Source organism: Chiloscyllium plagiosum, unplaced genomic scaffold, assembly GCF_037043375.1.
Source record: "Chiloscyllium plagiosum isolate Xiang-an unplaced genomic scaffold, Cpla_swu_hap1 HiC_scaffold_8, whole genome shotgun sequence".
In the NCBI taxonomy this organism is placed as follows: Eukaryota; Metazoa; Chordata; class Chondrichthyes; order Orectolobiformes; family Hemiscylliidae; genus Chiloscyllium; species Chiloscyllium plagiosum.
Genome location: NW_028270146.1, coordinates 59,969,883 through 59,984,400, shown reverse-complemented (window position 1 = coordinate 59,984,400; position 14,518 = coordinate 59,969,883). Strand labels below are relative to the sequence as shown.

Sequence of the window (14,518 nt, the reverse complement as noted above, 5' to 3'; positions counted from 1 at the left end):
TGTTTCAGGAATCTAAGGAGGGATCCTGATCAAACCTACGTTGAGTTTTAAAGGATCAAACAAAGTAACTTTGATACGTGGATAAGGGTATTAAAAATAGAGCAAACCTATGAGGCTCTTAGAGATACAATTATTCTGGAGAAATTCAAAGAATCACATCCTGAAGCACTGAAAAACCATGTAGAAGAGCAGAGAGTCAAAACAGCAAGATTAGCAGCTGAGATGGCTGATGATGATGGGTTGGTTCAAAAAACAAAGTTTGGCTTCCAAAATCAGTTACAAACCATGACAGATAGAAAGTTGGGAAAGAGAAATCCCTGTGTGGAAAGATAAATCCTGGTGAAGATCATAAGGCTAACTTACCAAAAGGTAAAGAGGAAACCCTTGAAGGGGAAAGAGACGTTAAAAAGTTCTGGTGTTTTCACCGCAATAAAGTAAGCCATATGAAATCAGTGTTGGTGGGTTAAGAAAAGCACTGGGGAGCCAGTGAGTTTTGTTGGAGTGGTAACAGAAAGCACAGTGGAGGGTAGAAATGCACCAGAAGTATAACCTGGTCAGAGGTTGGGTAAGAAGGAAGCTCCAGATCTTCTGATTATCTGCCAAATACCTGCGAAGGTATGATTTACTCACATAGGCCAGGAGCAGCAGGTCAAGAGGTTACAATATTAAGAGATGCAGGATCCCTCGATGTGATGTTGAAACATGAGGAGATATGTACTTCTGAAGGACTATTGCCAGAAAAGGTACGAGTAACGGGAACTCACGGTGAGACAAGACGTGTTCAATAAGTTTAGAGTACCCAATGAAGAGTGGAAAAGTCGTGGTCGGAGTACTGGAAAAACTCTCAGCTCCAGGAATATAATTTGTCCTTGCTAATGATACAGCTGGTTCCCTGTTACGAGTGCTGCCTGTTGTGGTTGAAAAGCCAGTGGAAACTCAGGCAACTGAACTATTGCAGGACACATACCCTGGGATTTTTCCTGACTGTGGTAACAAAGGTCACAAAGTCACCAGTTGGAGCAGGAGAGATCAAAAGTGTACAGATAAGAAAGTTGAAGTGGAATTAGCAGATACCTTGTTTGATCAGATGGTCGATACAAAGACACAGATGACACTGCAGATATCTTTAGCTCAGATAAATTAACTGAGTTACAGCAGAAAGATGAAAATTTAAAGCAATTGTTTCAAAAGGTATACACAGAAAAAGCATCAGATTGCACCCCTAAATGGTATTATCTGAAAAATGATGTGTTAATGAGGAAATGGAGACCAAGACGTATTCAAGCAGATGAGAAATGGGCAGAAGTTCATTAAGTCCTAATGTCAGTGAGTTATAGAAAGAAGGTGTTGTGACTGGCACATGAGCTCCCACGAGAAGATCATTTAAGAGTGAGAAAATTTTAAGCTAAAATATAAAAACATTTTTACTGGCCTGGACTGCACAAGGATGGAGTTGAATTTTGCCAGATATGTCATACATGTCAGGTAATTGGAAATCCCCAGGCAGTATTAAAACCTGCATCTTTAATACCTATTCCTGCATTTGAGGAATCTTTTACAAGAGTCTTAATTGATTGTGTAGGACTCCTACCTAAAACGAGAAGTGGAAATCAGTATTTGTTATCAATAATGGATGTGTCTACTAGATTTCCAGAAGCCAATCCATTACGCAATATCACAGCTAAAAGGATTTGAGGGGTTACTCACATTTTTCACTAAATATGGACTACCCACAGAGATACAATCAGATCGAGGGTCATATTTCACATTGAAATTATCCAAGGAAGTTATAGAATAAAAAAATATAAATCCAGAGTCGCACGGAGTGCTAGAAAGGTGGCATCTGACATTAAAAACCATGTTGAGGGCTTACAGTCAAGGCTATCCAGATGATTGGGATAAGATATTCCATTTGTGCTTTTTGCGATCAGAGATGCACCAAATCAATCGACCAAATACAGTCCATTTGAATTAGGTTTTGGGCATGAAGTGAGAGGACTGCTAAAATTGATTAAGAACAAATTGGTCAGTCAGAATTCAGAGACCACATAGTTGGATTATGTGTTAAACTTTAGGGAATGACAAGTAGAGTGGGGGAGTTGGCTAGGCAGCATTTAAAAGTATCACAGCATACAATGAAACAGTAAGCAGACAGGAAATCAAAAACTCACAATTTTGCAATTGGGGATAAAGTACTAGTGTTACTTCTAGTGATTGGTGAACCTTTAAAAGCAAGGTTTATTGGACCTCATCAAGTCAAAAGGAAATTCATGAGGTGAACTATTTGAAAAGGACTCCAGACAGAAAAAAATCTCACAGTGTGTGTAATGAGAATATGTTCAAAAGGTATTTTGATAGGGAAGGAAAGCAAGAGAAGAATGTGTTATTGGTTACAACACAGAGGAAAGAACCAAGTTCAGAGGATTCTGAATTGAACATTCCTCAAATTAAATTGGACAATGAGGAAGTTGTCAAAAATTGGTATAAATTATGGACTTACCTTCCAGATGAAAATTGAAATGACCTGGAAGAGTTATTACTATCACATGGGGAGATATGCGGAAAGAAACAGGAAAGGACAAACGTAATTATGCATGTTTTTATTCCAATTAAGCAACGTCCTTAAGGACATAACCCTCTAAAGTTTGCACAGGTTCAAAAGGAGATTAAACGCATGCTCCAAGATGACATAATCGAAGTGAGTTACAGTGACTGGAGCTCACCCAAAGTAATAGTGCCAGATGGTACCCAACGATTGTGTGTGGACTATCACAAAGTCAATGCAGTTACAAAGGCTGATACATATCTGATTCTTTGTTTGGAAGACTATGTTGACAAGGTGGGACAAGCAACTTGTATTTCTAAGTTAGATTTGCTCAAAGGATACTGGCTGGTATCTTTGTCAGAAAGAGCAAAGACGAGTTCAGCTTTCATAACATCGAATGGACTATATCAGTTTAAATTCAGGCCATTTGGTATGAAAAATGTGCCAACCACATTTCAGAGACTAACCAATAAGGTCCTTGCCAAATTACCCAACAGTGTCGTATACATGGATGACCTGGTGATTTTTAGTCACACATGGAATGAACGTTTGCAACATTTATCAGACTTGTTCGATCGACTTCAGAAGGCAAGCTTGGTGATAAACCTGGCTAAAAGTGAATTTGCCAAAGCCCAAATCACCTTCCTGAGCCATGTTATTGAACAAGGACAAATGGCCCCATGGAATGCAAAAGCAAATTCAAGAGTTTCCCATGCCATCAACAAAAAGAGCAGTACTACAATTCCTAGAATTGAGTGATTGGGAGACTGGGTTGGAGGGGTGGGGGGGGAAGGTAGCTGGGAAGGCAATATGTGGATGCAGGTGAGGTTGATGGTGATATGTCGGTGCGGAGGGGGAGTGGATAAGACGGGAAGGAAGTTTGACAGATCAAGACAGGGACACAGAATTCTATGGTCAGATCTGGGAAGAGGTGGGGGAGGGGAGATGAGAAAACTGGTGAAATCGACGTTGATGCCATGTGGTTGGAGGATCCCAACGTGGAAGAGGAGGCATTCTTCCTGCAGGCATTGGGTGGCTCAGATTTGGTGGTGTAGTAGGCTCAAGACTTGCATGCCCTTAGTGGTGAGAGAGGGGAAGTTGAAGTGGTTAGCCACAGAGCAGTGGGGTTATTTGGTGCGTATCCCCCAGAGATGCTCTCTGAAACATTCTGCAAGTTGGCGTCCTGTCTCCCCAATGTAGAGGAGACCACATCGAGAGCAACGGACACAGTAGATGAGGTGCTTGTATGTTCAAGTCCTGGGCCTCCACCACTGCCACATCCTAACCATCTGACACCTGGAGGAAGAATGCCTCATCTTTTGCCTTGAGAACCTCCAACCACACGGCATCAACGTCGATTTCACCAGTTTCCTCATCTCCCTCCCCATATGATTCCAGATCCAACCCTGCAATTCAGCACTGCCCTCTTGAACTGTCCTACCTGTCCATCTTCCTTCCAACCGTTCCACTCCATCCTCCGCTCCAACCGATCACCATCACATCCCCACCTGCATCTACCTATCACCTTCCCAGCTGCCCCCCCCAGAATCCCCCTATCCTTATCTCTCAGCCACCCACATTCCCGATGAAGGGCTTTTGCCCGAAACGTTGATTCTCCTGCTGCTCGGATGCTGCCTGACCTGAAACAGAATATAGTTGTGCATGTTTGCATGTTTATAGTCAATGTAACATATATGTGTGTTGTAGAGTATTAACAGTTTAAGATTAATGGGTTTTAAAATGAATATCTTTGGGTATTGATAGTGCTTCTTATTCAAGGGAGGAGGTGGAACGATGCTGCTCTTTTAACAGGGTTATGTTGTTATTGTTTCTTTTCCCCCCCCAAGAGAGGTCGTAAAAGACACCCCCCCCCCCCCCCCCAAAATGTCTAAGTTCAATGGTTTTACAGCCAGTTTGATTATAGCAAACAGTTACTGTGGGCAAAAGCCTAAGTATTTTTAAAAGAAACACTTGTACAATGAAGGGGGAGTGGCCAGTTCTTTCAGCTCAGCTTTTCTCTGGTTTGGTTTGGTTTTAGCACAGTAGTGTTCTGAAGCTGCTGGATCCAAAGAAGCAGGTTCAGACTGGTACTCTCCCTCAAACTTATCTCCTGTAAGACCTTGTGTTTGATTTTACCTTTTGTGCAATGGGGTGGGGATTGTTGCAAATATTTGAAACAGCAATAAGTTGGGATGATCTGGTGCGTTGTCAGATAGATTAAGTTATTCATTTTTCTGTTGTCTTTTGTTTGTGTTTCATTCGGTAATCTTGTATATAAATTCTGTTTTCTTTAAAACTACGTGATTTGACCAACTGTATCCCTTCTGGAATGTCTATGTTGCTTAAGACAACTAGCAAACTTAGGGTCAGGACCACTTTTTTCAAATGTTTTGGAGGGGTCTGGCCTCAGGTAGGAAAGGTATTAGGAGTTGAAAGCAGATTTTAGGGAGGAGGTTAGAAAATAGAGCCTCAAAGGCAATGATCTCAGGATTATTCCAAGTCCCATTTGCAAGGAAACATCAGAAATATTACACTTAATTGATGGAATGTGAGACTAGAGAACTGGAGGACAAGGAAGGGCATTAGATTTCTGAGACTCGGGAGCGAGTTCTGGGTTTGACCTGTACAAGATGTATCTCCAGCCCCTGCTCGAGTTTGGAAACTTGGAACTCAAGGTTGTGAAGCTGCTAACACTTCTTACAGGCTTGTTTGTCAAGGACACGTGGTACATCATGACTTCCCACACCACAGGCACACGTTTCGCTGATCCATCCTGCCATACCTTCGCTTTATAAATAAATTAAACGAAAAGAGAAGACAGCTTATCTGTATCAAAATAAAAATCAAGCAGTGGACAGTGCAAACAGTAGAAGAAAGTTCCTTCTACTGTTGCATCTTAATATGACCTGGACTAATCCTCGCAGGAAGATTTGCTCGTGCTGTTGAGGAGGGTTTAAACCAGCCTGACAATGGTATAGAAACCAGAGAGGAACCTCACACAGGAGAGAAGCAAAACTGAAATACAAAAGTAATAAGCAAAACTGGAAAATAGACAGTGCAAAAACAAACCTCAAATAAAATCAGAATTAAGATTAATAATAAAATAATCAGAATTAAAGGCACTTCATCCAAATTCATTTAGCATTTCAATAAAGGTTGATGATTTGAAGGCACAAATTGAGGTACTTGTTTATGATTGAACTGCCACTAAAGTATGACCAGTATTGGAAATGGTGTATCCAAGAACATTCATTATTTAAAAAGAATAGACAAAAAGAAAAAGAAAAAGAAAATGAATAGCATCTTTTTCAGAGACAAGATGAGCATGTTAAGAAAGAGGATCAAATGATCAAGATATACGATCAGTTTGGGTGGGGTTAAGAAACAGCAGGGGTCAGCAAATATTGGTGGGAATTGTTCAATAAACTACAAAATAATAATGGCAATGTTGGGCATAATATCACTCAGGAAATCAGACGCATGTAATGTGGTAATGCAACAATAATAAAGTAATTTCAAATTTACAAACAGACTTGGTCGACCTAATCAGCAATAAGCCATAGAAGGTGAATTCCTGGAGTGTCCACCAGCTGGATTTCTAGAGCAATGCACTGGAAAAACAAATTAGGAATCAGGCTATTTTGATTTGTTGTAAAGTCGTCATTGGAAAATAATGATTATAATATAATAGAATTTCACAGCAAGTTTAAATGTGATATTTTTCATTCTGTAAATAGGGTCCTAAATTTGAACAAAAGGAAATTAATAAGATATGAGATGCATATTGACAATAATGGATTGGGAAAATCCAGTAAGTGATTTCAGAGTAGATAGACAATAGCTGGCATTTAAAGGAGGAGTAAATGACTTACAAGAAATATTAATGCCTCCAAAACAAATACCCAGACAGAAATGAATAGAAATAATCTCTGGTTTAAAAAAAAGTTGAATATTAGATTAGGTCAAAGGAAATAATTTAGAGGGATGCTAGAAAAAATAGTAAGGCTGAGGAATGGGAACAGTTTAAAACCCAGCAAAGAATAATCAAGAGAATGAATGAAGAAAGGGAAAAGAGAATATGACTGCAAGCGAACAAAAAACATTAGATTGAAGAACTGCAAGAGCTTCTTGCGAAAGAGAAATATTGCTCGGAAATATGTAGTTTTTTTATATATGGAGACAAGAGCATTTATAATGGAGAACATAGAAACTAAACAATTAGTTTTCATCTATGTTCATGGAATAAGATATATAAAATCTCCCAGAAATATTAGGCATTGAAGTGAAACTGAAGAACTGAAAGAAATTAGTATTAGCAAAGAACTTGAAAATTTAAAACAATTGAAAAGTGATAAATTTTATGTACCAGATGAGCTACGTCTCAGAGTACTAAAGAATGCGAGTAGAAAAATAGCATATGCACAAGTGGTTATCTTGCAAAATTCCATAGATTCTGGGAGGGTTCCTGCAGACTGCAAAATGGCAAAAGTAACCCTGCTATTTTAGAAGGGGTGGGGAAGAGGGAGAAAGAAGAACGACAAAACTGTTCGATTGATGTCGTTAGTGGGGAAGACATCAGAATCCACCATAAATGATGCAGTCATTAGATGCTTATAACATAATAGTAGTGTTGGGCAGAATCAAATTTCATTTTCATAAATCAATTTATGTTTGACAAGCCTGTTGGTGTCTTTTCAGGATATTATTAGAAGCATGTATCAAGGACCTGATGTAGTGTACATGGACTTTCAAAAGCCTTATAATAAAAAAGGCCTCATGTAGTGGTCAGTAAACAAAATTAGAACATTAGATTTGGGGACAATGTATTAGTACAGATTGAGAACTGGTTAACAGACAGAAAGCAGAGAGTAGCAAGAAACAAGTCATTCTCCGAATGGAATACTACAAGGATCAGTGCAAGGCTCACAGCTCCTCAATCCACATCAATGATATGGATGTGGGAACAATTTGCAATGGTTCCAAGATTAGTGATGACAGAATCAGGTGGGAGTACAAAGTAAAGAGAAAAATGCAAGGAGGCTTTCAAGGGGACCTGGACAAGCCAGGCAATGGACAGGTGGAATTTAATGTAACCAAGAACCAAATTATTCTCTTTGGTAGAAAAAAAGAAAGGCGGAATGGGTTTTAAATGGTGAAAGGTTCTGAATGTTCTTGTTCATGAATCATTGCAGGTACAATAATCAATAAGGGAAGATGATTAGAAAGTAAAGAGAACAGAATCTCAATTATAAATGTGAATATTCCTCAGAGCCTATTGGAAGCTATTTGCAATAACCAGAATCAAGCAAACCAAACAAGATACGATCCCATTTACAACATCTCATTTACTTTTCCCTAGTTTATCGCTTAAACGCATCTCTCTGTCTGTCTGAGTGGGGATTAGAATCAAAGAAGATTGGGTTTAAATCACAAATATTAATTAGATTACCTTCTGATGAAGGGTCACTGGACCTGAAACATCAACTCTGCTTTCACTCCACAGATGCTGCCAGACCTGAGTTTCTTCAGCAATTTCTTATTTTGTTTCAGATTTCAAGCATTCACAGTTCTTCGTTAATTTTATTCAATTACCTTGCTTAATTTTGCTCTGTAAATGCTATTGTATTATTAACAAACTGTTAACTCTTTTGTTTAAGCCATAAACTTGGTGTCTGATTTGTTATTCAAGAAGTCTGGTTAAGAACTATTAGGGGAATTTTGAGGCTCATTGAGTATTAAATTTTACTGTGTTGTAAATACAGGAAGGGCGAAGTTAATTTGATTTGGTTGTCTCCGTGTTGTAACAATGTGGTTATGTACAGTGAGCCAGCACTTCCAAAGCAAAGGAAAATAATTTAACACAAAAGTTATCTCATGTTTTTTTTCTCAAACCAAAGGTACATTTCTGAGTATGGGTTTGAATGAAGATGAGATTATGTATTGATTTTTGTTTGTTCCACTCAGAAATAGTACAAGATATTAAAATAGCTGCCAAACAACGTACCTCTTGACAATAGCTTTCTTTGCTTCTTTCTGTCCTTTGGTATAATGGGAAATCAAAACATCATTTCCTACATAATGAGAATTCAGATTACAATTTTACCATTGCAAGTCACATAGCATAATTAATCCAAGACAACCACAGATGCCTTTATACAGAACATCTTTCTACCATGCTTGTGTCAGCTAACTTGGAGGTTTGAGAAAAGGAAGTGGTCCTCCCTCTATTTATCTGTATACTTGTAAGGTGTGGAGAATACTTACCTTTCCAGGATTTTATTAAACCTCCATAAGTTAAATAGACCCAATCCTACCATCCCATAAGACCATAACACATAGGAGCAGAAGTTAGGCCATTCAGCCCATTGAGTCTGCTCCACCGTTCAATCATGGCTGATATGTTTCTCAGGAGAAATTGAGGATGGCAGATTCTGGAGATAAAAATCGAAGCATGTCGTGCTGGCAAAGCACAGCAGACCAGGCAGCATCCGAGGAGCAGGAGAAACTGACCAGCTGTGCTTTTCTAGTACCACACTCTTGGAAACTGATCAGTTTCTCATCTCCATTCTCCCACCTCCTTCCCGTAACCCTTGATCCCCTTGACAATCATGAACCTATCTCAGTCTTAAATACACTCAACGGCCTTGCCTCCACAGCCTTCTGTGGCAATGAATTCCCATAGATTCATCATTCTCTGGCTGAAGAGGTTTCTCCTCATCTCCATTCTAAAAGGTCTTCACTTTGCTCTAAGGTTGTGCCCTCAGGTCCCAGTCTGTTCTACCAATGGAAACATTTTCCCAACATCCACTCCTTCCAGGCCATTCAGTATTCTGTATGTTTCAATCAGATCTCTCCTCATCCTGCTAAACTCCATCGAGTATAGACCCAGAGTCCTCAAATTTTCCTCACATTAAGCTTTTCATTCCTGGGACCATTTTCATGAACATCCTCTGAACGCAGTCCAAGGCCCAATATATTCTTCCTGAGATATGGAGCACAAAATAGCACACAATACTCCAAATGTGGTCTGACCAGAACCTGATGGAGCCTCAGAAGTATATCCCTGCTTGCATATTCAAGTCCTCTCAAAATAAATGTCAACATTATATTTGCCTTTCAACCTACAAGTTTATCTTGAGATAATCCTGCACTAGAACTCCCAAGTCTCTTTGCACTTCAGACTTCTGAATTTTCTCCCCATTCAGAAATAGCCCATGCCTCTATTCTTCCTACCAAAGTGCATAACTTCACACTTTCCCATCACGTACTCCATCTGTCACTTCTTTGTCCACTCTCCTCACCTGTCCAAATTCCTTCTGCAGCTCCCTCCCCACCCCGCCTCCTGTGCTTCTACCTATCTTTGTATCATCTGCACACTTAGCAAGAATGCCCTCAGTTCTTTTATCCAGATCGTTAGTACAGAAAGTGAAAGGTTGTGGTCCCAACACTGAGCTTTGCAGAACACCATTTGTCACTGGTTGCAAAGCTGAGGAGGACCCTTTTATCCTCACTCTCTGCTTCCTGCCAGACAGCCAAGCTTCTATCCAGGCTAGTACTTTGCCTCTGATACCATAAGCCCTTATCTTACACAGTTGCCTCCTGTGTGGCACCTTGACAAAGGCTTTCTTGAAATCCAGGTAGATAATATCCATTTATTCTCCTTGGTCTAACCTGTTTGTTACTTCTTCAAAGAATTCTAGCAGATTTATCAGGCATCACCTCCCTTTGATGAAACTAGGCTGACTTTGTCCTATTCTACCATACACTTCCAAGTATTCAGAAATCTCACCCTTCACAATGGATTCCAGGATCTTACCCACGACCAAGGTCTGTAATTCTCCATCTTTTGATTTACTCCCTTTTTAAACAGGGGTGTCACGTTTGCAATTTTCCAGTCCTCTGGGACTCTACCTGATTCTATTGATTCCTGAAAGATCACCACTAATGCCTCCACTATCTCTTCAGCTATCTCCGTTAGAACTCTGAGGTGTAGTCCATCTGGTCCAGGTGATTTATCCACCTTCAGGCCATTCAGTTTTTCTTGCACCTTCTCCTTATGATGACCACCATACTCAGCTCTGGCCCCTCACTCTCTTGAATTTTTAGGATATTACGCTTGTCTTCCACGGTGAAGACAAACGCAAAGTAATTGTTCAGTTCCTCTGCCATTTCCTTGTTCCTGTCTACTATCTCTCCAACATCATTTTCCAGTGGCTCAATGTCCACTTTTGCCTATCTTTAGCTCTTTATATATCCAAAGAAACTCTTACAGTCTTCCTTTATATGATTGGCTAGCTTACCCGCATATTTAATTTTCTCCCTCCTTATTTCTTTTTTCATTGTCCTCTATTGGTCTTTGAAAGCTTCCTAATCCTCCTGTTTCCCACTGTCATTCAGCACATTTTTTGCTTCTCTTTTGCTTCTATGCTATCCCTGACTTCCCTTGTCAGCTATGTTGCCTCAACCCAATACGTACTACAGAGGTAATCTAAAGTAGGACTCTCAATTACAAAGTTGGAAATGCATGACACCAACTGCATATTATAATTTGTTTCTTTCATAGTTAAGAACAACTCTTGCATCCTACCGACTGGAATTAGAAAATAGTAATCTTGTTCAGATGAAATTAGAAAACAACAATTTTGATTTAGATTTCTGATCTGGACATATTTGGGTAGGGTGGGGTTTGAGAGCTGGGGAGATGGATGGCTTGGCAGGATGGAGTCAGTTCCAGAACCATGGATTCAGGCCAGTATGTATTGGATAGGCAATGTCCAGGCCGGAGGGGTCATGCTGATGGCTATGAGTCTGAGGGCTGAAGCTGACATCAAAGCAAAGGGAACTGGTCAGGGAGAGGGATCTGCGCTGCACAGAAGTAAGGGAAATTTGAGGTGACCACACATTTTGAGAGACAAAGAACATGTGCACACTCAACACTTGCTTTAACTCAACAAAATGTGAGACAGCTGGATCACTTTCCAAGCTAATACTTTGACTAGACTCAACCTGCAGGGTTTAAAATTTTACACAAAGCTCAGCAGTTAATTGTCAGTTGTCATGAACTGGTGAATTCTCTATGGCAACATCTCCACCAGAGTTCATTTGCCAACCAATTAACACTTCCCTCTCCCACATTATAAATGTCATTTTCCATTTATATTCATCTTCTTCTCATCTATCCTGGTGAGTACAAGACAAAAAGCTTTGGCAGAAGGCGTCTTTTTTCAGCAAGGCTCAAGTTCTACACTACTAAATAACTATATGAATAGGTACCATTGTGGCAAATGAAATTCAATTTGGCTGATGTGAGATAATGTCTTTGTATACAGGTCAGACATACCAACATATTTTCCAAACAATGTGAAGCTAAGAACTGGAAGAAGAGACCACTTAAGGTGCGTTTACAGAAATTACTAAAAACAAAGCACGGGTACAAACAAACACTTGGGTGAAATTCTGGTCTTTTTGATAAGGAAACTCAAACCAAAAAAAGGTGTGTTATAGTGATATAAAGCTTTTGTTAGGCTGCATTTGGAGTACTACATACAGTTCTGGGCACCATACTACAGGAAAACATATTAGTTTTGAGGAAATGTAGAGCAGATTGACAGAACATTGCTTGGGTGAAAGGGCAAAATTAGGGGACAGATTGCATAGTCTGAAAAAATGGCATTCCCCACCAACCCACCAGATCTGGTTAATGAAGTACTGCTTAAAAAGATTAAAGGATGTTGAAAAATAGAGAGAGAGCACAAAACAATCTTTTTCATATTTCCAAGTTTTTTTGTCTTGCACATATCAGGATAATTCATAAAAAATACTTATGTAAAGGGAAAACAATACTTTCACTGTGGTAGAGGAAAGTGTTGTTTAGTGGCAAGTGGACTCTGAGAGAATCCAATATAAGGGAGTATAACCTTGAGAGTTAGCATCCAGCTATTAATTAGAGTCAGCAGAGTCGTCAGCACTCTGCCAACTGGGTTAAACCTGCAGCAGGTAAAACAGACACTCTGGAAGGAGCAGTTACAAGTGATTTGGGGTTATCAGGGCCAATCAGGCAGGCCAGGCAACAGTCTAATGGAAAGAGAGGAGTTGGTGAGGGCAAGTGAAGCCACAGCTAATGTGGCACCCACAATCTCTGTAGGACACTTCTTTGGGCCAAAAAGTGCCCAGAATAGTGGGCTCACCTCTCAGTGGAAGGCACATTTCTGCTTAAAATATACTAATGCCTTCAGGCTTTAATTGGCCTCTGGGCAGGAAAGGCATCCAAACCTTACATACCATTAGCTGGATGGCAAGGCAGTGGGAAGATATCAAGCACTCCATCTCCCACTTTCCTCATTATCTTACAGGCCCATCAATCGTCAAACCTGCCCTCAACCCTTTCTCAAAAGACTGGTAAAATTGAGCCCACTTCTTCATTAACAGGTTAATTGACATATGTACTGTCCCCAAAATGACTGCTGGTTCTTGATCAACTGAAAGTTACAAATGAGACTGATGATTTTTAGCGAGGCAACATATTAAAGGTTAAAGCTACATGATGAATAAACAAAATAAAGATATAAATGAGTCACTATATAACTGAATGAGAAAAAAGGTTCAAGGGGCTGAATGATTTACTCTTGTCCCTATACTTCTAGTTTCAAAATTAAACAAACGTTGCGCTGTAGCCACTATCATATGTAAAGCACAAAATTCATCGATTATAACAGAAACTAAGTTTATCATCTGCTCTTAAAATTGCATTTCTGGTGGGATTTGCATAAAGCAATATTTATATCAATCATAACTAAACTCCTTGCGTGCCTATTTTGCTCTATTAACTGAAAGAGAACACACATTTTAAACTGAGTAACTGTAAACCTTGAATCTATTTCACATATTTATACTCTCAGAACATACGAAAAACCAAATCGAAAATGTCTGTGCATGGTCATACCTTCGTGTGTGCTGCCATCTCCTGGCTCCATCAGAAGGCATCCTTCAGTTAGTTGTTCATGATTCGAATTTGAACGCTGCTTTTTATAAAATGCAAAATCAATCAGTAAATTTTTAAATCTACAAAATTGGAATCAAGAAAAGATTTTCAAAACAAATGGCCGACTTGCTTTCTCATTTCTTGAGAAATTTTCTTCAGTGAGTTTCAAGTGACTAAAAGCACTTAAGTCATTCTGAGCATTTTGAGTTTGCTGTAAAAATCCAAGTCTTTCTCTCTTTAATTAGGAAGCCTAGTTTTTTTTTGTATTGGTAAATCTTTGTGTCAGAGCAGGTGCACAGCGGTCAACAAGGACAGACAACAATCAGAAGATGTAGTATATATTGACGCAATGACTTAGAAAGGAAAATGGATCCTCCAATCAACTTTCAAGAGATCGGGAAGAAGATAAACAGCAGACTACAAATCCAGCTCCAGAGTTTTTGAGGGAAAATTTGGTGTGAACTGATGACACAAATTGAAGTAAATTATCTTGTAGCCATTACAAAGACATAGTTACAAGAGATCAGAACTGTGAATTTAACTTTCAGAAAGAGTGGAGGGAAGGCAAAGGCAGTGGAGTAGCACTATTAATAAGGGATCAAATGAGGACAGTCATGAGAGATGGCCCAAGCTCAGGTGATAAACAGTCCACTTGTATGGAAGTAAATAATAGTAAAGAAAATACTGGTAGAATTAGTGTTTAGGCACCTAAAAGATAACCACAGAAAAAATTATAAATCAACAAATAATAGGAGCGTGTAAAAAGGGAGTTATAATTATGGGTGAATTTAACTTTCATGTTGTTTGGTCAATCAAGTTAGAAAAGGTAGTTCTGACAACAAACTCAGACAGCGCATGAGGGATACTTTGAGAGCAATGTTTCATGGAGTCAACCAGGGAACAGGCTAATCTGGATCTGGTAATAGATAATGAAGCAGGTTTAATAAATAAACTCAGAGTCAAAGATCCCCCAGGAAGTGGCAAGAACTTAA

The 14,518-nt window shown here is 39.4% G+C and overlaps 1 protein-coding gene across 10 annotated transcripts in view; it reads right to left on the bottom strand.

The window, feature by feature from the left end:
• The window catches only part of kiaa0586 (KIAA0586 ortholog), a 530,738-nt gene that overhangs the window by 492,761 nt on the left and 23,459 nt on the right, over positions 1–14,518 (bottom strand). For 5 of the 10 annotated variants that reach the window (XR_006312780.2, XM_043697765.2, XM_087989896.1 and 2 more), the window contains exons 3-4: positions 13,488–13,566; positions 8,550–8,616 (exon numbers count right to left, since the gene is read on the bottom strand). The exons of 2 other annotated variants lie outside the window; for them this stretch is intronic. Coding sequence is in view for 7 of the 8 variants with exons in the window: in XM_043697765.2 (XP_043553700.2) it covers positions 8,550–8,616; positions 13,488–13,566 (146 nt within the window). In the remaining variant the exon portion in view is untranslated. The remainder of the gene's footprint in view (positions 1–8,549; positions 8,617–13,487; positions 13,567–14,518) is intronic. 3 more of the 10 variants (XM_087989897.1, XM_087989899.1, XM_043697760.2) reach the window with 1 other exon arrangement.